The sequence below is a fragment of the Salmo salar genome, chromosome ssa27 (genome assembly GCF_905237065.1).
Source record: "Salmo salar chromosome ssa27, Ssal_v3.1, whole genome shotgun sequence".
NCBI classification, from domain to species: Eukaryota; Metazoa; Chordata; class Actinopteri; order Salmoniformes; family Salmonidae; genus Salmo; species Salmo salar.
The window spans coordinates 39,907,479-39,931,775 of NC_059468.1; the positions used below are offsets into that span (position 1 = coordinate 39,907,479).

At 43.5% G+C, this 24,297-nt stretch overlaps 1 protein-coding gene across 1 annotated transcript in view; it reads right to left on the bottom strand.

The window, feature by feature from the left end:
• Positions 1-2,785: 2,785 nt before the first annotated feature.
• LOC106589084 (hippocalcin-like protein 1) overlaps positions 2,786-24,297 on the bottom strand; it is an 84,702-nt gene continuing 63,190 nt past the window's right edge. Inside the window, exons 2-5 of the mRNA XM_045709613.1 lie at positions 23,625-23,820; positions 14,443-14,724; positions 7,756-7,861; positions 2,786-7,196 (exon numbers count right to left, since the gene is read on the bottom strand). Coding sequence (XP_045565569.1) covers positions 7,099-7,196; positions 7,756-7,861; positions 14,443-14,724; positions 23,625-23,720 — 582 coding nt within the window. The 5' untranslated portion in view covers positions 23,721-23,820 and the 3' untranslated portion in view covers positions 2,786-7,098. The remainder of the gene's footprint in view (positions 7,197-7,755; positions 7,862-14,442; positions 14,725-23,624; positions 23,821-24,297) is intronic.

A 24,297-nucleotide genomic window follows, 5' to 3' on the forward strand; every position in this document is an offset into this window, starting at 1 on the left:
TTTCCACATTTATGTTACGTTACGGCCTTATTCTTATTCAATCTACACACAAAACCCCATAATGACAAAGTGAAAACAGGTTTTGCCCCATTTTTGCAAATTTAGATTAAAAAAAATATATATATACATTATATACGTAAGTATTCAGACCATTTGCTATGAGACTCTAAATTGAGCTCAGGTGCATTCCGTTTCCATTAATCATCCTTGACATGTTTCAACAACTTGATTGGAGTCCACCTGTGGTAAATTCAACTGATTGGACATGATTTGGAAAAGCACACACCTCTGGTCAATATAAGGTCCCACAGTTGACAGTGCATGTCAGAGCAAAAACCAAGTCATGAGGTCGAAGGAATTGTCCGTAGAGCTCCGAGGCAGGATTGTGTCGAGGCATAGATCTGGGGAAGGGCATCAATAAATGTCTGCAGCATTGAAGGTCCCCAAGAACTCAGTGGCATCCATCATTCTTAAATGAAAGAAGTTTGGAACCACCAAAACTCTTCCTATAGCTGGCTGCTTGACCAAACTGTGCAATCGGGGGAGAAGGACCTTGGTCAGGGAGGTGACCAAGAACCCAATGGTCACTCTGACAGAGCTCCATAGTTCCTCTGTGGAGATGGGAGAACATTCCAGAAGGACAACCATCTCTGCTGCAGTCCACCAATCAGGCCTTTATGGTAGAGTGGCCAGACGGAAGCCACTCCTCAGTAAAAGGCACATGACAGCCCTCTTGGAGTTTTCCAAAAGGAACCTAAAGACTCTCAGACCATGAGAAACAAGATTCTCTTGTCTGATGAAACCAAGATGGAACTCTTTGGCCTGAATGCCGAGCATCATGTTTGGAGGAAACCTGGCACCATCCCTGTTTTCAGCGGAAGGGACTGGGAGACTAGTCAGGATCGAGGGAAAGATGAACAGAGCAAAGTACAGAGAGATCATTGATGAAAACCTGCTCCAGAGCACTTAGGACCTCCGACTGGGGCGAAGGTTCACCTTCCAACAGGACCACGACCCTAAGCACACAGCCAAGACAATGCAGGAGTGGCTTCTGGGACAAGTCTCTGAATGACTTTTTTATTTATTTTATTTTACCTTTACCTTTAACTAGGCAAGTCAGTTAAGAACAAATTCCTATTTTCAAATGACGGCCTAGGAACAGTGGGTAAACTGCCTTGTTCAGGGACAAAACGACATATTTCGGTTACAAGTCCAACGCTCTAACCACTAGGCTTTGAGTGGTCCTGTCAGAGCCCGGACTTGAACCCGATCAAACATCTCTGAAGAGACCTGGAAATTGCTGTGCAGCAACGCTCCCCATCCAACCTGACAGAGCTTGAGAGGATCTGCAGAGAATAATGAGAGAAACTCCCCAAATACAGGTGTGCCAAGCTTGTAGCATCATACCCAAGAATACTTGAGGCTGTAATCGCTGCCAAAGGTGCTTCAACAAAGTACCGACTAAAGGGTCTGAATACTTACCTAAATGTCATATTTAAAAAAAAATGTTTGCTAAAATGTCAGAACCTGTTAACTTTGTCATTATATATTTGTATTACTTTATCAATATGTATGTATGTATGTATGTATGTATGTATGTATGTATGTATGTATGTATGTATGTATGTATGTATGTATGTATGTATGTATGTATGTATGTATGTATGTATGTGTTTGTTTGTTTGTTTGTTTTCAATGTTTTGGTGTCAAACTGGTGGCAGTTGTGACAGAAATCAGTAGTTGGAAGAATTGCAGAGTTCATTGAAAATAATTCCATTGTTGATTACATGCTTTTATCATTAATTAGGCTATTTCTTTTTAACCATATGGTCCATCTACTAGAACCTTACGGACAATATAGACACAGCGATAATAAATTAATAGTATATATGAATACATTTTTTTAATTTATTATTCAAATATAAATTACCAAAGTTACGATAGATTGCCTTAGATTTTCTGTTTAATTATCTAAATTACTGAAGATTCTTGAAAGGAATGACATGTTACCACACACACAACAGTATCTCTCTCCACCTCCCTGAGTGGCATTAACAGTGAGCTCTGTCTTTGTACGACACGTCAGAGAAAACAGAGAGATTTGCATTGAGTAGAACTAAAATGATTTTCTGTCATGGGGAATGTGATACGGAACACTGAATGTCATACGGAACACTGAATGTCATACGGAACACTGAATGTCATACGGAACACTGAATGTCATACGGAACACTGAATGTCATACGGAACACTAAATGTCATACGGAACACTGAATGTCATACGGAACACTGAATGTCATACGGAACACTGAATGTCATACGGAACACTAAATGTCATACGGAACACTGAATGTCATACGGAACACTGAATGTCATACGGAACACTGAATGTCATACGGAACACTGAATGTCATACGGAACACTGAATGTCATACGGAACACTAAATGTCATACGGAACACTGAATGTCATACGGAACACTGAATGTCATACGGAACACTGAATGTCATACGGAACACTGAATGTCATACGGAACACTGACTGTCATACGGAACACTGACTGTCATACGGAACACTGAATGTCATACGGAACACTGAATGTCATACGGAACACTGAATGTCATACGGAACACTAAATGTCATACGGAACACTAAATGTGTTCTATACGTTTGACATATTTTATCATCTGCATGTTTTACTCCTAATAAGCTCTTAACCAGAATCATAATATTCCTTAAAATGACTTGTTTTAATACAACCATTAAGAAAAACCCAGACACACACATGTTTGAAACACAGAAGGTATATTTGTTATCGATTTCGGGTCAAAACAGAACAATCCATCCTCACTAGAGGTTGTCATGCAACAGAAAAAGGGGAGGTAGGAAGGTGTAGGGTAACTTTACCAAATTGTCCAGGTTTTTCCAGAAATCCAAATTGGAAGAATTCCTGGAATAAGTATGGAAATCTGGGAATCTTTTTTTATCAGGATTTCTAGAAAACCTGGACATTTTGGGAATGTTACCATAATTTTGCAGTAGTGGAGCAGCAAATATTCCCCATCCAACCACCAGGGGCAGTGAACCTGGAAGCCCATCCAACCACCAGGGGGCAGTGACCCTGGAAGCCCATCCAACCACCAGGGGCAGTGACCCTGGAAGCCCATCCAACCACCAGGGGCAGTGACCCTGGAAGCCCATCCAACCACCAGGGGCAGTGACCCTGGAAGCCCATCCAACCACCAGGGGGCAGTGACCCTGGAAGCCCATCCAACCACCAGGGGCAGTGACCCTGGAAGCCCATCCAACCACAGGGGCAGTGACCCTGGAAGCCCATCCAACCACCAGGGGCAGTGACCCTGGAAGCCCATCCAACCACCAGGGGGCAGTGACCCTGGAAGCCCATCCAACCACCAGGGGCAGTGACCCTGGAAGCCCATCCAACCACAGGGGCAGTGACCCTGGAAGCCCATCCAACCACCAGGGGGCAGTGAACTGGGAGCCCATAGTAGAGGTACAGTGCAGTACACATTGTGGGAAACTAGGGGTGCATTCCAAATAACATGTCCTTTCTCCTGAAGTGTGCACTCGGTAACACTTTATTTTAAGGGTCTGTAATAAATTATTTATAAGGCATTTATAAAGTGTGTGTTCACCATGTATTAATCATTAATCCAACATTTGTAAACCATTTACTAATCACTAGTAAGGTCTTTTTTCAGCCCCTAATCTAAAGTGAGTGCTCTTTATGCTATAAATACTTTATAACATGGAGTGAGCAGTGTAATTTGTCACGACAAGATGGACATGCCGTTGGTAGACATTCCAGCAGTACCTGGTGATAGAACCAAACACACAACACAGGATGTTTAAGGAACTATATATACATGTCTGAATAACTAGCTTCCTGACACATGTGGGAGTCATGATTAATACATGGTGAGCAAACGGTTTATAAATGCCTCATTAATGGTTTATAAATGGTTTATTACCTACCCTTATATTACATTTTTACCTTGCGCTTATTCAGAGTCCTCTGGGCCTTGACGGTCACCAGTAGTGGAATCTATAGGGTATAGGGTGTTACTTGGAATGCAACCTCTAAGTGATCAGTGCCTTAAAACAATTCCACTATCTACTGCTCGATGTCTCGGTTAACACATTGAAAAGGAATGTATAACAGCACTGGAATAGAGATAATCAAGAACAGCACTGGGATAGAGATAATCAAGAACAGCACTGGGATATAGATGATCAAGAACAGCACTGGAATAGAGATAATCAAGAACAGCACTGGAATAGAGATAATCAAGACCAGCACTGGAATACAGATAATCAAGACCAGCACTGGAATAGAGATAATCAAGACCAGCACTGGGATAGAGATAATCAAGACCAGCACTGGGATAGAGATAATCAAGAGCAGCACTGGGATAGAGATAATCAAGGACAACACTGGGATAGAGATGATCAAGAACAGCACTGGGATAGAGATAATAAAGAACAGCACTGGAATAGAGATAATTAAGACCAGCAGGGATAGAGATAATCAAGACCAGCACTGGAATACAGATAATCAAGACCAGCACTGGAATAGCGATAATCAAGACCAGCACTGGGATAGAGATAATCAAGAACAGCACTGGGATAGAGATAATCAAGACCAGCACTGGGATAGAGATAATCAAGAACAGCACTGGGATAGAGATAATCAAGACCAGCACTGGGATAGAGATAATCAAGAACAGCACTGGGATAGAGATAATCAAGGACAACACTGGGATAGAGATGATCAAGAACAGCACTGGGATAGAGATAATAAAGAACAGCACTGGAATAGAGATAATTAAGACCAGCAGGGATAGAGATAATCAAGACCAGCAGGGATAGTGATAATCAAGACCAGCAGGGATAGAGATAATCAAGACCAGCAGGGATAGAGATAATCAAGGTCAGCTGGGATAGAGATAATCAAGGTCAGCTGGGATAGAGATAATCAAGGTTAGCTGGGATAGAGATAATCAAGACTAGCAGGGATAGAGATAATCAAGACCAGCAGGGATAGAGATAATCAAGACCAGCAGGGATAGAGATAATCAAGGTTAGCTGGGATAGAGATAATCAAGACTAGCAGGGATAGAGATAATCAAGACCAGCAGGGATAGAGATAATCAAGACCAGCAGGGATAGTGATAATCAAGACCAGCAGGGATAGAGATAATCAAGACCAGCAGGGATAGAGATAATCAAGTCCAGCAGGGATAGAGATAATCAAGGTCAGCTGGGATAGAGATAATCAAGGTCAGCTGGGATAGAGATAATCAAGGTTAGCTGGGATAGAGATAATCAAGACTAGCAGGGATAGAGATAATCAAGGCCAGCTGGGATAGAGATAATCAAGACCAGCAGGGATAGAGATAATCAAGACCAGCAGGGATAGAGATAATCAAGACCAGCAGGGATAGAGATAATCAAGTCCAGCAGGGATAGAGATAATCAAGCCCTTAGTGTGTTGTGCTCTGTGTCTGGCAGAAGGCAGGAGGGAGGGGGTTTGTCCCAAAGTGACAAACACACACAAGAGTGCGCAACGACGGCATGTCGGTGTGTCTTCTGTGTGCGGTCTGGTAGGTTGAAGTAAGAGCGCTGCTGAAGAGAGTAGAGCTATAAAATGGAACTGTTTTGTGATGGTTTTTTTTTGTGTTGTTTTGTGTACCATGCAGTGAGGTGTGTGACGATGTGGCTACTGTACTTCACTGCTCAGTGATGCGATAAAGTGTTAAAATAACTAACTTTAAATACTTATATGACATATTAATAATAAACAACACAAATGTATAATACTGTTAAAGTTTAAAGCCTGGACATGCACACAAACTGTACACATGCATACTGTACACACATGCACACAAAAACATACACATACACACACACTCAGACATACACACACACACACATACATGCATGCATACACTTGTGGAGGCTCAAATTATATAATGTGTTGCTACTGGTTTCATTGATCAAATGCATTATGGAATCAACTGATATAAATATTCTCGAATTTGCAACTTTTTCCCTTCCAATGCCGAATTTTGGAATCTCAACATTCCATCTTGGACAGATATGGGACAGACGGTTTCCAAAGACAAGTCAATATCATTTCTTTCTTTCTTTCCCTTTCAATCGATTCCTCTCCAGTACTGTGTTATAATCATCTTCAATGACAAATTAAATTAAAACCACAATAATGAAAATAAGTAAATACAAGTAAACAACATGAGGAAAACAATATTATGTACAAAAAAATAATAACAATAAAACATTTAAATTAATCAATATAACAATACATTTAACATCAGTAATAAAAACCCAATGGGATCTTCAACAGCTTTCTTTTCCGCAGTGAAAGATCATATATCAGAAACATCACAACTTCCTTCCATGGCCCAGTCCCATGTTCCCTCTATGAACAAACGGTCAGAGCAAACAACACATCTACATGATACTGCCTTCTGAATGCAACAAGAGTTATAAAGACAGATAGATATACTTGCCTATTCATTTCGTATAATGTCATATACACATGTATATACACATAAATATGGATAGAAAAAGTGGAAGTGGATTGGAGGAGCTGTGCCTTAATTGGAGGGAAACAGAATCTATGGAACAGAATGATTAGAACACAGATGACACGTGCATGGTTCTCAGGATGGAATGTTCCCATTAACTTTCTTCCCCAAAATCCCAGATTTTGTAAAAATGGTAGACGGACTTTCTGACGTTGTGAGGCAGCGGAGCTCAGCGGAATTCCATCCCATTCTTCCAGAAGTGAGACAGTAAAGCACATCGGACAACGGCTTGTTTTTTGTATTCTCAGTTGTCGTATCATCTTCTGAATAATAATGTATGCATGTCCCTTCTTTCCTTTAAGAAAAAGTAACGTAAAATGATGATGATTTTTGCTTTATCTCCTTTTAAAACACTTCCTCCATCTTGTACACCAAAAATATATGAGTGATGAGAACCATCATGCACTAATTGGAGTTACTATTTCCATAGCAATCGGGGTGGGCGTGGCAGGCCAGGTGGGCGGGCGGGGTTAGAACTGGGAGGCGGAGCTGGGGTCACACTGGAGTAGCCGCACGATAGAGGGATCACTTTTGGCACCTTTAATGAACTCTTCCAGTGACAGTTTACCTGGGGGGATGGAGAGAAAAGGGAAATGGGGAAGTGCGAGAGAGAGAGAGAGAGAGAGAGAGAGAGAGAGAGAGAGAGAGAGCGAGAGAGAGGGGGAGATGGAGAAAGAGAGTGAGAAAAGGGAGAGAGGGAGGTGGGGTGGAGAGGGAGGGAGAGAGAGAGAGAGAGCGAGAGAGAGGGGGAGATGGAGAAAGAGAGTGAGAAAAGGGAGAGAGGGAGGTGGGGTGGGGTGGAGAGGGAGGGAGAGAGAGAGAGAGAGAGAGAGAGAGAGAGAGAGCGAGAGAGAGAGAGAGAGAGAGAGAGAGAGAGAGAAAAGGGAGAGAGGGAGGTGGGGTGGAGAGAGAGGGAGAGAGAGAGAGAGAGAGAGAGAGAGAGAGGGGAATGTTAAAAGGGGAACAGAGAGGGGGAAGAGAAAGAGATAGGAGAACAGGAATAGAGAGAGAGTAAAGGGAAGAATTGAAATAGTCACACAAACACTGCTCAGACACTCTCAAAACTGTAACATGACAGTGATCCCCACACATTCTCCCCCATCCCTTGCCCCCCCCCCCTCTCTCACCATCATTATTGAGGTCCATCTGTCTGAAGATCTTGTCTGTTCTCTTCTCCGGCGTGGCCTCATCCTCCGGCATCTTCATCACAGATGACACCATCTTATAAATGGCCTGAGGAGAGAGGGAGGGAGCAAGTAAGTGAGGGAGGTAGGAAGAGGGAGGGAGGGAGGGAGGTAGGTAGGGAGAGGGAGGGAGGGAGGTAGGTAGGGGAGAGGGAGGGAGGGAGGGAGGGAGGTGAGGGTAGGTAGGGTAGGTAGGGAGGGAGGGTAGGGAGGTAGGTAGGTAGGTAGGTAGGTAGGTAGGTAGGTAGGTAGGTAGGTAGGTAGGTAGGTAGGGAGAGGGAAAGGGAGAGGGAGGAAGGTAGGGAAAGGGAAAGGGAGAGGGAGGTAGGTAGGTAGGGAGAGGGAGCCACTTCTTGTTTTTAGCTGATAGGAGTGGAACCTGGTGTGGTCCTCTGCTGCAAACAGTCGGTCTGTGACAAGGACCGATGAGTTGTGCGTTCCGAGATGCTGTTCTGCACACCACTGTTGTACTGCGCCGTTATTTTCCTGTTTGTGGCCCGTCTGTTAGCTTGCCCTGTTCTTGCCATTCTCACCAATTAGCTGTTTTCCTCCGCAGGACTGCCGCTGACTGCATGTTTTTTGTTTGTCGCACCGTTCTCAGGAAACCCTAGACAGTGTCGTGCATGAAAAGTCCAGGAAGCCAGCTGTTTCTGAGATCCTGGATCCGGCATACCTGGCACCGACGATCCTACCACGCTCAAAGTCACTTAGGTCACTAGTTTTGCCCATTCTAAACGTTCAAATGAACAGTAACTGAATTCCTGGATGCCTGTCTGCCTGTTTAAATTAGCAACTACGGACGTGTGACTCACTGTCTGTAGCAGTGATCATTTTCGGTGAACGGAGTGGTGTACCTAACAAATTGGCCAGTGAGTGTAGGATAGTAATAGCAATAGTTAAATAGGATAGACCTTGACTAGAATACAGTATATACATATGAATTGGGTAAAACAGTGTGTAAACCAGTGTTACATGACTATGTACATAGGGCAGCAGTCTCTAAGGTGCAGGGTAGAGTGGTAACACGCTAGTTTCAGTGTCTGAGGTTCAGGGCAGGATACTGGGTGGAGGCTGGCTAGTGGTGACTGTTTAACAGTCTGATGGCTTGGAGATAGAAGCTTTTTATCAGTCTCTCTGTCCCTGCTTTGATGCACCTGTACTGTCTCCTCCTTCTAGATGATAGCGGGGCTGAACAGGAAGTGGCTCGGGTGGCTGAGGTCCTTGATGATCTTCTAGATGGTAGCAGGGTGAACAGGCCGTGGCTCGGGTGGCTGAGGTCCTTGATGATCTTCTTGTGCTTCCTGTGGCACCGGGTGCAGTAGATGTCCTGAAGAGCAGGCAGTGTGCCTCCGATGATGAGTTGGGCTGACCACACCACCCTCTGGAGAGCGGACGGTGCAATTGCCGTACCAGGCGGTGATACAGCCCGACAGGATGCTCTCAATGGTGCTTCTATAGACGTTTCTGAGGGTCTTAGGGGCCAAGCATAATTTCTTCAGCCTCCTGACGTTGAAGAGGAGCTGTTGCGCCTTCTTCAACACACTGTCTGCGTGAATGGAACATTTCAGGTTGTCCAGTGATCTGCACTTAGAGTAACTTGAAGCTTTTCACCCTCTCCACTGTTTAAAGTGTAACTTCCTTCTCCCTCTCTCTCTCTATACCTAGCTCTCTCTCTCTCCACCCCCTTCATCACCCCTCATCCATCTCTCTCTCTCTCTCTCAATCCCGCCATTCCTCAGTGATAATACCTTGGCCTCTCCCTCTCCTCTCATCTCTTCCTCTCCTTGCCCCCCCTCCCTTCTCCTCTCTCCTTTTCTTATTTCCTCTCTCTCTCTCCTCCTTTCCTCTCTTTCTCTCTCCTCCCTCTCCTCTCCTCCGTCTCTCCTCTCCTCCGTCTCTCCTCTCCTCCGTCTCTCCTCCTCTCATTCAGCAGAGCAGAACCTCAGTGAGACCAGAGATAATCCCAGTATTCTGCACACTCAGGGATAAACCCTGGTTAAATTTAACTCACTAATCCTGGAGCACACAGCACTTGCAACCATACTGCTCTCAGTACAATACAGAACCATCTCTTGCTTTCTTTTCCCCATTTTCATCTATTCTCTCCACCCGTTCTCCTTCTCTTTCTCAAACTTTCCCTATGTCTATGTACCCCAATCTGTCTCTTTCTCACTCTCTGTTGTAACTGTCTCCTCAGCTAAACTGGTAAAGACTTCCCAGTTCCAAGAAAACATTTGAAAGAACACACAATCACGTAATTCCCGACCCAAAATAATGAATGACCAACCCTACGTAACCTCTTTACTGGCCAGCTAATGAAACAATGCTGATGTCACAGGTGTGGCTAATTGCCTTCCCACTGGGCAAACACTGATTGAATCAATGTTGTTTATACGTAATTTCAATGAAATTAAGTTGAACCAATGCAGAATAGACTTTGAATTGACGTCTGTGCCCAGCGGGGCTACAATCGAGCCTGAAATTTCATTGGTTCAATTGACAATTAAAAAATGTAAAAAAAATGTGTTTCTCTCTGTTTGTGGTGTGGCCACCCACAGGAGGGGCTGCAGTCCAGAGGTGTGGCTGTTTCCGGGGAGCATTGGGGAAAATGGATTGATGAGGGAGACTGAATATGGATGCCTGCCTTCCTGGCATGGACCACCTCCCCTGCCTTTTTTAGCTCCTTTGACTGTTTTGTTAGTGTCATTTTAAATGGTGTGGAAAATGTTCCCTGAGCCAGCTGAAGAATGACTCCTGCTGAAAAAGGTGAACTAACCATACCCAAATTCTGTATTAAATGCTGACCCTGGTCCTGTTGTCTTTGGGTCTCTACTTCACTCTGCCTGCTCAACCTAGATCCTAAGAATCTGTCCCTTTCCACCACTTGACACTAGCATCTCTAACAACCATGCTGACAGCAAACTATGCAACGGTCAGCTGTTCCTTCTATTGGATTGTACAGCAAAAAATCTCCCCACTAGGGGGCAGACTTCTTCACTTCTATCTGTCGATCTGAGAATCCTTTGCATTGTTTGTCCAGATGTGTTTTTTTTTAACATATGACAGCATTAGTCCTAATCCCTTATACAGGGATGGTTACGGGGTGAAAGTTTTTAGTAGAGTTGTAGCAGTAAGATGGTGGATGCAGTTAAACCAATCAAGCGATGAGGTTCCTTAAGGTTAAAGCGTTCAGTACAGTTCGATAGTAATACACTAACGGTCAAAAGTTTTAGAACACCTACTCATTCAAGGGTTTTTCTTTATTTTGTACTATTTTAATACATTGTAGAATAATAGTGAAGACATCACAACAAGAATGCGCAAAGCTGTCATCAAGGCAAAGTGTGACTACTTTGAAGAATCTCCAACATAAAATATATTTTGATTTGTTTAACACTTTTTTGGTTACTACATTATTCCATATGTGTTATTTTACAGTTTTGATGTCTTCACTATTATTCTACAATGTAGAAAAATAGTCAAAATAAAGAAAAACCCTTTAAAACGTTTGACCGATAGTGTACAATAAACAGATTAAGCTTACAGTGGTTGCAGCTGTTAAACTAGTTGTTGACATGCTTTTGGGTTCATTTTAAGGTTAAAGGTTTTAATACAGTAGGATAGTAGTATATTTAAGCAATATGGCCTGAGGGGGTGTGGTATATGGCCAATACACCACGGCTAAGGGCTGTTCTTACATACCAGGTGATGCAGAGTGCCTGGATAGTCCTTAGCCGTGGTATATTGGCCGTGGTATATTGGCCATATACCACAAACCCCAGAGGTGCCTTATTGCTATTATAAACTGGTTACCAATGTAATTAGAGCAGTAATAATGTATGTTTTGTGTCACACCATATGGTCTCATATACCACCGCTTTCAGCCAATCAGCATTCAGGGTTCGAACCACACAGTTTATAATACAAAACATATAAAGCTTTACTCTTGTACTGGATATTTTCAGGATGTCCAAATGGTCAATGACCCGTAATTCTCAGAATAAAAGGGACAATACTAGTCTCACGCCATACGACAGAGGGTTGAACTCATAATTCTGTTAACACTCTCACTTCCTAAACGCCGACGTTGCAAGATTCTACTTTATTTTCTATCTAAATACGGTTTAAAAAAAGGCTTATTTTCCCGAAAGTTACATTATCTTTTTTTTGCGTGATAATCTGGCCAATGACACGTAGAGCAGGGTGGTGATGACTGCCCAGTACATCACTGGGACCGTGCTGCCACCCATCCAGAACATCTACTACTTGAAAGTACGAGCTGTTTTCTCCCTTACCATCTGGCCGACAGTAAGGGAGTGAACAGCTCGTAGCTGGGGGGGGGGGTCCTTGATTATGTGTGGGGTCCAGGGGCGAAAATCTGATATCAACTTTGGAGGGGACAATTACATTACATTTTCTCAAGAGCAATTCCTGAGGGGGACACCAAAAGTAGTGCTGTAACACATAGCCTACGTTTAATATGGTAAATGTATATTGAGGAACCAAAGAAATAAGGTGTTTGCCGTACTCCTAACTACTGGTACCCAAAACTACACAACTAATCACAACAGCAATACCATTGCCTTTAACAAATCTTAGTTCAGTCACCAGTTTAAGTTGAGAGTGGGGGTATCCATGGCATTTTCCAATTATGTTCCTATTTTACAAGTAAAAAAATTGAGAACCTTTCATAATGTTGCCAAACAAAGACTCAACAAACTTACCTGAGACTCCCTGTCTCTGCCAGTCTGTCCCTGCATATCTGTCCCCAACTCTGCTGTCTGTGTGCCATCTGTTGCCTGCTCTGCCTAATGACATCATTGTGAAACATTCCATTAGCATTTCACTTCTTACTTATGAACATTTTATCAACTAGTCTGAGATATTAGGCTACTAGGGTTCTTACTTTGCGTTTTGGTGTACTGAAAAATACTCTGATGTCCGTCTTTTTTCTGCCATTTTTCTGCCATTTTTCTACCTGGTTGGCTACACACACACAGTATGTAGGTTATTTACAGTAGGAGATGGGCTTCTATCATCTTATCTTCTATCATTCTATATGGGCTTCGATCTAAAAGGTAGCTAGCAAATGTGAAACGGATTGCAGTGACAAGAGTTGACAGCTGTATGAGTTCACCATTTACACAACATATGCTGCAACCTTTTGTAATTTTAATCGTTTGCTTCATATTGGCTGGCTTCCAACAATAGCTTAATTTGCAAAGCTAGCGAGCACCAATTCAGTGGTGTTTGCTATAATCTTTGCTACCCGGGTTAAATAAAGGTGAAATAAAATAAATAAATAAAAGTTCCCTTGCGACAATTTAGCTTTTGCAACGAGACCATTAAATATATTTAAAACAATGGTAGAAGAGAGTGTAGTTCTGTTCAGTTTATCGCTAACCTTATCACAGGGACTTTGAAGCACTAACTTACATGCATGCTGATCTTGGAATACATTGACGATAGCAAAGATTCCATCTTTGACGAGGCCACATAAATGGAATAGGTACTAGCTAGCTTAATAGTTAATATTTGCGCGCTAGCTCTGCATATTCAGCTAGTGTGTGTGTGCGCGATTGACTGGATGAACCTCACAGCAGTTACGTGCAAACTAAGGAACTGGCTGTGGATCGAACCATTGTGAGGCAAAGGGCGGGGGGGGTCGCAATCTTTTGAAACTTAAAAACGCGCTATTAAGTGTCTATTATCAGCACAATTGCTTTCATTGCGTATTATTAATATTATTTAAATTACATAGTTATGTTTCATTGATATATTGGGGGGGACAAATCATATTTTTCCCAGGATGGGGGGGTCGTGTCCCCCCCGGGATTTCCGCCCCTGGTGGGGTCTGTCACCCTATGGGCCCTAGTGAAAAGCAGTGCACTATATAGGGGATAGGGTGCCATTTGGGATGCAAACCGTACTCTAAAAGTTCATAAAAGTAGTTCCGGATCCCAGCTAGTACAGCTCGTAGAGACAACACAATGCTACAGTAGGCTAAGCTAGCAATGAACAGTTCACCTCTGTTACATTTGCCATCTTAGTGCTAAACAATTTCAGCCACCAAAAAATAAATAACTGTTTTCTCTGTTTCTCCTGTAGGATCTCCATCCCTTCATCATGACTGGTGTGTCTATTCTCCTGTAGGATCTCCATCCCTTCATCATGACTGGTGTGTCTATTCTCCTGTAGGATCTCCAAGTCTTCATCATGACTGGGGTGTCTATTCTCCTGTAGGATCTCCAAGTCTTCATCATGACTGGTGTGTCTATTCATCAATTAATCAAATTCAAATGTAATTTATAAATCCATTTTTACATCAGCAGTTGTCACAAAGTGCTTTACAGATACCCAGCCTAAAACCCCAAAAAGCAAGCAATGCAGAGGAAGAAGCATGGTGGCTAGGAAAAAACTGCCTTGATAGGCAGGAACCTAGGAAGAAACCTAGAGAGGAACCAGGAGGAAGAATTTATCCACATTTAAATGAGAAACATTGATTACTAAAACAAGCTGGGCAAGCTTGAGCATTTATTACTAAAACGAGCTGGGCAAGCTGGAGCAGAAACTGAAGTGGACCTTCTCACCTGTACGACCTCCACCAGGACTACAAATCCCATGTCTCACCTGTACGATCTCCAGCATCTCATCACGGCTGATGTACCCATTCCCATCCAGGTCATACATGCTGAAGGCCCACTTCAGTTTCTGCTCCAGCTTTCCCCGTGACGTGACACTCAGCGCTATGATGAACTCCCGGAAGTCGATGGTGCCATCGTTGTTGGTGTCGAACGTTCGGAAGACGTGCTCGGCGAACTTGGAGGCATCTCCGTACGGGAAGAAGTTGGCGTAGATCTTCTTGAACTCCTCCACGTTCAGGTTGCCGCTGGGACAGTCCTTCAGAAAGCCCTAAGGAGAGCGAGAGAGAGAGAGAGAGAGAGTGTGAGAAAGAGAGAACTCAGAGAGAGATAACAGAGAGAGAGAGAGAGAGAGTGTGAGAAAGAGAGAACTCAGAGAGAGATAACAGAGAGAGAGAGAGAGAGAGAGAGAGAGAGAGAGAGAGAGAGAACCGAGAGAGAGAGAGAACAGAGAGAGAACAGAGAGAGAGAGAGGAGAGAGAGAGAACTGAGATAGAGCGAGAACAGAGAGAAAGAGAGAGAGAGAGAACCGAGAGAGAGAGAGAACAGAGAGAGAACAGAGAGAGAGAGAGAGAGAGGAGGAGAGAGAGAGAACTGAGATAGAGCGAGAACAGAGAGAAAGAGAGAGAGAGAGAACAGAGAGAGAGAGAGAACAGAGAGAAAGAGAGAGAGAGAGAACAGAGAGAGAGAGAGAACAGAGAGAGAGAGAGAACAGAGAGAGAGAGAGAGAACCGAGAGAGAGAGAGAACAGAGAGAGAACAGAGAGAGAGAGAGAGAGAGAGAGGAGAGAGAGAGAACTGAGATAGAGCGAGAACAGAGAGAAAGAGAGAGAGAGAGAACAGAGAGAGAGAGAGAACAGAGAGAGAGAGAGAGAACAGAGAGAGAGAGAGAACAGAGAGAGAGAGAGAGAACAGAGAGAAAGAGAGAGAGAGAGAACAGAGAGAGAGAGAGAGAGAGAACAGAGAGAGACCTTTTGTAGCCCTCGTTCCATTGCCAACACCAGCAGATGTTGACATCATTCTCTGAAAACAGACTTTATGTCCAGCATTCATCAAGTTTCAAGTTTTATTAGTCGTATTTACAGTATACACACAGTACACACCATCCAACCAAATGTTTACTTACAGGTTCCTTCTCAACAACTAAACAACAATAATCAAATCAAATGTATTTATACAGCCCTTCTTACATCAGCTGATATCTCAAAGTGCTGTACAGAAACCCAGCCTAAAACCCCAAACAGCAAGCAATGCAGGTGTAGAAGAACATATAAAATATAAGACGAGGAACTTAAAGTAAATGGCTCAGTAGAATAGAACATTTTTAATATAAATAGAATAAAATAATACAAATTTGAGTACAAGTATAAATCAAATCAAATTTTATTTGTCACATGCTTTGTCGTATACAGGTGTAGACTAACAGTGAAATGCTTACTTATGGGTCCTTTTCGATGTGCAGGGGTACGCGATAACTGAGGTAGCTTTGAACATATATATACAGTGCCTTCAGAAAGTATTCAGACCCCTTGATTTTTTTCCACATTTTCTTACATTACAGCCTTATTCTAAAATGGATGAAAACAAAAAAAATCCTCATCAATCTACACACAATTCCCCATAGTGACAAAGTGAAAATAGGTTTTTAGAAATTTTTGCAAATGTATTAAAAATTAAAACAGAAATAAACTTATTTCATAAGTATTCAGACCCTTTGCCATGTGACTCAAATTGAGCTCAGGTGCATCCTGTTTCCATTGATCATCCTTGAGATATTTCAACAACTTGATTGGAATCCACCTGTGGCAAATTCAATTAATTGGATACAATTTGGAAAGGCACACACTTGTCCTATATAAGGTACCACAGTTGACAGTGCAAGTCAGAGCAAATACCAAAGTCATGAGGTCGAAGGAATTGTCCGTAGAGCTCCGAGACAGGATTGTGTCGAGGCACAGATCTGGGGAAGGGTACCAAAAATGTCTACAGCACCATGTCTATATACAGGAAGTAGAAAGTAACATCCCTAAGAACACAGTGGCCTCCATCATTCTTAAATGGAAGAAGTTTGGAACCAACAAGACTCTTCCTAGAGCTAGCCGCCCGGCCAAACTGAGCAATCGGGGGAGAAGGACCTTGGTCAGGGATGGTCACTCTGACAGAGCAAAGTTGGTGGTCATACGCACATCCTTAAAAACATAGGTGCTGGGCTAATAAAGAATACTAGTATAGAACAACACACCGACAGAGCTCCAGAGTTCCTCTGTGGAGATGGGAGAACCTTCCAGAAGGACAACCATCTCTCTACCAATCAGGCCTTTATGGTAGAGTGGCCAGACAGAAGCCACTCCTCAGTAAAAGGCACATGACAGCCCGCTTGGAGTTTGCCAAAAGGGACCTAAAGGACTCTCAGACCATGAGAAAAAAATATTCTCTCGTCTGATGAAACCAAGATTGAACTCTTTGGCCTGAAGGCCGAGCATCATGTTTGGAGGAAACCTGGCACCATTCCTACGGTGAAGCATGGTGGTGGCAGAATCATGCTGTGGGGATGTTTTTCAGTGGCAGGGACTGGGAGACTAGTCAGGATCGAGGGAAAGATGAACAGACTGGGGCGAAGGTTCACCTTCCAACAGAACAATGACCCTAAGCACACAGCAAAGATAACGCAGGAGTGGCTTCGGGACAAGTCTCTGAATGTCCCTGAGTGGCCCAGCCAGAGACCGGACATGAACCCGATCGAGCATCTCTAGAGAGACCTGAAAATCAATCAAATGTATTTAGAATGCCCTTCTTACATCAGCTGATATCTCAAAGTGCTGTACAGAAACCCAGCCTAAAACCCCAAACAGCAAGCAATGCAGGTGTAGAAGCACGGTGTCTAGGAAAAACTCCCTAGAAAGGCAGGAACCTAGGAAGAAACCTAGAGAGGAACCAGGCTATGAGGGGTGGCCAGTCCTCTTCTGGCTGTGCCGGGTGGAGATTATAACAGAACATGGCCAAGATGTTCAAATGTTCATAGCTGACCAGCATGGTCAAATAATAATAATCACAGTGGTTGTCGAGGGTGCAACAGGTCAGCACCTCAGAAGTAAATGTCAGTTGGCCTTTCATAGCCGATTAATAGCTATGCAGCAACGCTCCCCATCCAACCTGACAGAGCTTGAGAGGATCTGCAGAGAAGAATGGGAGAAACTCCCCAAATACAGGTGTGCCAATCTTGTAGCGCCATAGCCAAGAAGACTCAAGGCTGTAATTGCTGCCAAAGGTGCTTAAACAAAGTACTGAGTAAAGGGTCTGAATACTTATACAAATGTGATATTTACGTTTTTTATTTGTAATAAATTAGCTTAACATTTTTTTTTAAAATACTGTTTTTGCTTTGTCATTATAGGGTATTGTGTTCAGATTGATTAGGGAAAAAAACTATTTCAGAAATTACAGAATAAGCCTGTAACCTAATTTTTTTTGAAAAAGTCAAGGGGTCTGAATACTTTCCGAAGGCACTGTATAGGGGTAAAGGATGGATAATAGACAGTAACAGCAGTATACTGTAGGTAGGGGTAAAGGATAGATAATAGACAGTAACAGCAGTATACTGTAGGTAGGGGTAAAGGATAGATAATAGACAGTAACAGCAGTATACTGTAGGTAGGGGTAAAGGATAGATAATAGACAGTAACAGCAGTATACTGTAGGTAGGGGTAAAGGATATATAATAGACAGTAACAGCAGTATACTGTAGGTAGGGGTAAAGGATATATAATAGACAGTAACAGCAGTATACTGTAGGTAGGGGTAAAGGATAGATAATAGACAGTAACAGCAGTATACTGTAGGTAGGGGTAAAGGATAGATAATAGACAGTAACAGCAGTATACTGTAGGTAGGGGTAAAGGATAGATAATAGACAGTAACAGCAGTATACTGTAAGTAGGGGTAAAGGATAGATAGACAGTAACAGCAGTATAATGTAGGTAGGGGTAAAGGATATATAATAGACAGTAACAGCAGTATACTGTAGGTAGGGGTAAGGTGACTAGACAACAGGATAGATAATAGACAGTAACAGCAGTATACTGTAGGTAGAGGTAAAGGATAGATACTAGACAGTAACAGCAGTATACTATAGGTAGGGGTAAAGTGACTAGACAACAGGATAGATAATAGACAGTAACAGCAGTATACTGTAGGTAGGGGTAAAGGATAGATAATAGACAGTAACAGCAGTATACTGTAGGTAGGGGTAAAGGATAGATAATAGACAGTAACAGCAGTATACTGTAGGTAGGGGTAAAGGATAGATAGTAGACAGTAACAGCAGTATACTGTAGGTAGGGGTAAAGGATAGATAATAGACAGTAACAGCAGTATACTGTAGGTAGGGGTAAAGTGACTAGACTACAGGATAGATAATAGACAGTAACAGTAGTATACTGTAGGTAGGGGTAAAGGATAGATAATAGACAGTAACAGCAGTATACTGTAGGTAGGGGTAAAGGATAGATAATAGACAGTAACAGCAGTATACTGTAGGTAGGGGTAAAGGATAGATACAGTGCCTTGCGAAAGTATTCGACCCCCTTCAACTTTTCGACCTTTTGCCACATTTCAGGCTTCAAACATAAAGATATAAAACTGTAATTTTTTGTGAAGAATCAACAACAAGTGGGACACAATCATGAAGTGGAACAAAAGTTCTTGGATATTTCAAACTTTTTTAACAAATAAAAAACTGAAAAATTGGGCGTGCAAAATTATTCAGCCCACTTAAGTTAATACTTTGTAGCGCCACCTTTTGCTGCGATTACAGCTGTAAGTCGCTTGGGGTATGTCTCTATCAGTTTTGCACATCGAGAGACACATTTTTGCCCATTCCTCCTTGCAAAACAGCTCGAGCTCAGTGAGGTTGGATGGAGAGCGTTTGTGAACAGCAGTTTTCAGTTCTTTCCACAGATTCTCGATTGGATTCAGGTCTGGACTTTGACTTGGCCATTCTAACACCTGGATATGTTTATTTGTGAACCATTCCATTGTAGATTTTGCTTTATGTTTTGGATCATTGTCTTGTTGGAAGACAAATCTCCGTCCCAGTCTCAGGTCTTTTGCAGACTCCATCAGGTTTTATTCCAGAATGGTCCTGTATTTGGCTCCATCCATCTTCCCATCAATTTTAACCATCTTCCCTGCCCCTGCTGAAGAAAAGCAGGCCCAAACCATGATGCTGCCACCACTATGTTTGACAGTGGGGATGGTGTGTTCAGGATGATGAGCTGTGTTGCTTTTACGCCAAACATAACGTTTTGCATTGTTGCCAGAAAGTTCGATTTTGGTTTCATCTGACCAGAGCACCTTCTTCCACATGTTTGGTGTGTCTCCCAGGTGGCTAGTGGCAAACTTTAAACAACACTTTTTATTGATATCTTTAAGAAATGGCTTTCTTCTTGCCACTCTTCCATAAAGGCCAGATTTTTGCAGTATACGACTGATTGTTGTCCTATGGACAGAGTCTCCCACCTCAGCTGTAGATCTCTGCAGTTCATCCAGAGTGATCATGGGCCTCTTGGCTGCATCTCTGATCAGTCTTCTCCTTGTATGAGCTGAAAGTTTAGAGGGACGGCTGGGTCTTCGTAGATTTGCAGTGGTCTAATACTCCTTCCATTTCAATAGTATCGCTTGCACAGTGCTCCTTGGGATGTTTAAAGCTTGGGAAATCTTTCTGTATCCAAATCCGGCTTTAAACTTCTCCACAACAGTATCTCGGACCTGCCTGGTGTGTTCCTTGTTCTTCATGATGCTCTCTGCGCTTTAAACGGACCTCTGACACTATCACAGAGCAGGTGCATTTATACGGAGACTTGATTACACACAGGTGGATTCTATTTATCATCATTAGTCATTTAGGTCAACATTGGATCATTCAGAGATCCTCACTGAACTTCTGGAGAGAGTTTGCTGCACTGAAAGTAAAGGGTCTGAATAATTTTGCACGGCCAATTTTTCAGTTTTTAATTTGTTAAAAAACGTTTGAAATATCCAATAAATTTCGTTCCACTTCATGATTGTGTCCCACTTGTTGTTGATTCTTCACAAAAAATTACAGTTTTATATCTTTATGTTTGAAGCCTGAAATGTGGCAAAAGGTCGAAAAGTTCAAGGGGGCCGAATACTTTCGCAAGGCACTGTAATAGACAGTAACAGCAGCCTATTTTGTGTGTGAATGTGTGTGTAAGTGTGTGTGTTGGTGTATGGCGTCAGTATGCATGTGTTGGGATGTCAGTGTAAGTATGTGTCAGTGTGTTGGGTAGAGTCCAGTGTCTTTGCAAGAGAGTTAGTGCAGTGTGGCTCAGTTGGTAGAGCAAGGTGTTTGCAATGCCAGGGTTGTGGGTTCAATTCCCATGGGGGACCAGTACGGGCGGGGGGGGCAAAAAAAATGTATGCAATGTAAGTTGCTCTGGATAAGAGTGTCTGCTAAATGACTTAAATGTAAAAAAGGGTCAGTCCAGGTAGCCATTTGATTAGCTATGTAGCAGTATTGTTTAGTAGTCTTATGGCTTGGGAGTAAAATCTGTTCAGGGTCCTGTTGTTTTTAGACTTGGTGCACTGGTACCGCTTGCCATGCGGATGCAGAGAGAACAGTCTATGACTTGGGTGCCTGGAGTCTTTGACACTTTTTTGGGGGGCCTTCCTCTGACACCGCCTGGTGTAGAGGCCCTGGATGGCATGGAGCTCGGCCACAGTGATGTACTGGGCCGTATCCTCGCCCTCTGTAGTGCCTTGCGGTCGGGTGCCTTGCAGTTGCCGTACCAAGAGGTGATGAAGCCAGTCAAGATGCTCTCAATGGTGCAGCTGTAGAACTTTTTGAGGATCTGAGGCCCCATGGCAAATTCTTTCAGCCTCCTGAAGGGGAAGAGTCGCTGACATGCCCTCTTCACGACTGTGTTGGTGTGTGTGGAGCTTGTTAATCCCATAGTGATGTGAACACCGAGGAACTTGAAGCTCTCGACCCAAATCCACTACAGCCCCGTCGATGTGAATGCTCACCCCTCCAATTTCCTGTAGTCCACAATCAGCTCCTTTGTCTTGCTGACGTTGAGGGAGAGGTTGTTGTCCTGGCATCACACGGCCATGTCTCCGACGTCCTCCTTATAGGCTGCCTCATCATCGACGGTGATCAGGCCTAGCAACTTGGTGTCGTCAGCAAACTTAATGATGGTGTTGGAGTCGTGTTTGGCCACGCAGTTGTTGGTGAACAGGGAGTACAGGAGGGGACTAAGTACACACCCCTGAGGGGCCACCGTGTTGATGGTCGGCGTGGTGGATGTGTTGTTGCCTACCCTCACCACCTGGGGGCGGCCCATCAGGAAGTCCAGGATCCAGTTGCAGAGGGAGGTGTTCAGTCCCAGGATCCTTAGCTTAGTGATGAGCTTCGTGGGGACTATGGTATTGAACGCTGAGCTGTAGTCAATGACCAGCATTTTCACATAGGTGTTCCTGTCCGGGTGGGAAAGGGCAGTGTGGAGTGCGATTGAGATTGCGTCATCTGTGGATCTGTTGGCACGGTATGCGAATTGGAGTGGGTCTAGTGTATCCGGGAGGATGCTGTTGATGTGAGCCATGACCAGCCTTTCAAAGCACTTCATGGCTACCGCCGTGAGTGCTACGGGGCGGTAATCATTTAGGCAGGTTATCTTTGCTTCCTTGGGCACAGGGACTATGGTGGTCTGCTTGAAACATGTAGGTATTACAGACTCAGTCAGGGAGAGGTTGGTCCGCGCATGCTTTGAGTACACCTCCTGGTAATCCATCTGGCTTTTTGACCTGTTTAAAGGTCTTTCTCACATCGGCTACCGAGAGCGTTATCACACAGTCATCCAGAACAGCTGGTGCTCTCGTGCATGCTTCATGCTTCAGGCATTTAGCTCGTCTGGTAGGCTCGCATCACTGGGCAGCTCGCGTCTGGGTTTCCCTTTATAGTCCGTAATAGTTTTCAAGCCCTGCCACATCCGATGAGCGTCAGAGCCGGTGTAGTAGGATTCAATCTTAATCCTGCATTGACGCTTTGCTTGTTTGATGGTTCGTCTGAGGGCACAGCGGGATTTCTTATAAGCATCCGGATTAGTCTCCCGCGCCTTGAAAGCGGAAGCTCTAGCCAGTAGCTCAATGTGGATGTTGCCTGTAATCCATGGCTTCTGGTTGGGATATGTATGTACAGTCACCGTGGGGATGACATCATCGATGCACTTATTGATGAAGCCGATGACTGAGGTGGTATACTCCTCAATGCCAATGGATGAATCCCGGAACATATTCCAGTCTGTGCCAGCAAAAAAGTCCTGTAACATAGCATCCGCGTAATCTGACAACTTCCGTGTTGAGAAAGTCACTGGTACTTCCTGCTTTAGTTTTTGCTTGTAAGCAGGAATCAGGGGGATAGAATTATGGTAATATTTGCCAAATGAAGGGCGAGGGAGAGCTTTGTATATGTCTCTGTGTGCGGAGTAAAGGTGGTCTAGAGTTATTTTTCCTCTGGTTGCACACCTCCGTCCATTCTAGAGGGATTTAGATTTATATAGTCCTGATTATCTGTCATAGGATATTGAGGGAGAGAGGTTAAAATATCTTATACTGTAGACACAAGGTGCCATTTAAAGAGCTGATTATTCCAGTATGTATCCTATCAGTAGTGGTTTCCCTGGATACTCCAGTATGTATCCTATCAGTAGTGGTTTCCCTGGATATTCCAGTATGTATCCTATCAGTAGTGGTTTCCCTGGTTAATCCAGTATGTTTCTTACTAGTAGTGGTTTCCCTGGTCTGAAAATGCTTAATGGGCAATAGAGTAATATGATGAACACCTTAGGAATAAGGTATCTCTGTCTGTCTGCTGTCACCTTCTACCACTATGTTAGGAATAAAGTCTCTCTGTCTGTCCGCTGTCACCTTCTACCACTATGTTAGGAATAAGGTCTCTCTGTCCGCTGTCACCTTCTACCACTATGTTAGGAATAAGGTCTCTCTGTCTGTCCGCTGTCACCTTCTACCACTATGTTAGGAATAAGGTCTCTCTGTCCGCTGTCACCTTCTACCACTATGTTAGAGTTATGATTACGGTGTGTGTGGGTATGTGTCTGTGAGTTTGCGTGCGTGTGTGTGTATACTGTCTACTGACCTTGTACCACTCCTGTAGTTCGTGGTCGGAGAACTCGGTGTTCTCTCTCAGGTCCTGAAGCATCTCTGGCCGCAGCTTGCTGTTCTGTTTCCCCATGGCAACGATGCAACACCGTGGCGAAACACACTTGGTCTCTGAGACAACCTCAGCGATGGACTACAGCGGCAACAACAACTACCAGGTCCCTGGTCACAACCTGCCAATCACAGAGAAGAGAGAGAGAGAGAGTGTGCGTGAGCAACCAATAACAGACTAGAGCGAAAAGGGCAGCAACCAATTAAATCAGGAAGCAATCTGAAACCAAATAATGAATTAGATAAGTGTCTATGGGCTGTAGCCATGACAACTGGTGTATGCCGTCCAATCAAAGGTCAGAACCTACAGTTGTAGAGAGACAGCCAAAGATCAGTGACCAATACAAGGCTACCTACCTACTGTATGTAATGTCTTCCATTACAACAAAAGTCAGTCAATTAAAAAATCTGACACTTTGATCCTAGGATTCTGTGTAGCAACATCATGTAGTGTTTTACGCAAAATGCAATGGTATTACAACCACTGGACGAAAAGGTTCAATATCAGGGGATATCTTTATCTATATATTTCCAGATATCTGACATGTTATTCGATATATGGAGTAGACATGCATGTCCTTAGCTTCATCTACGGAGCT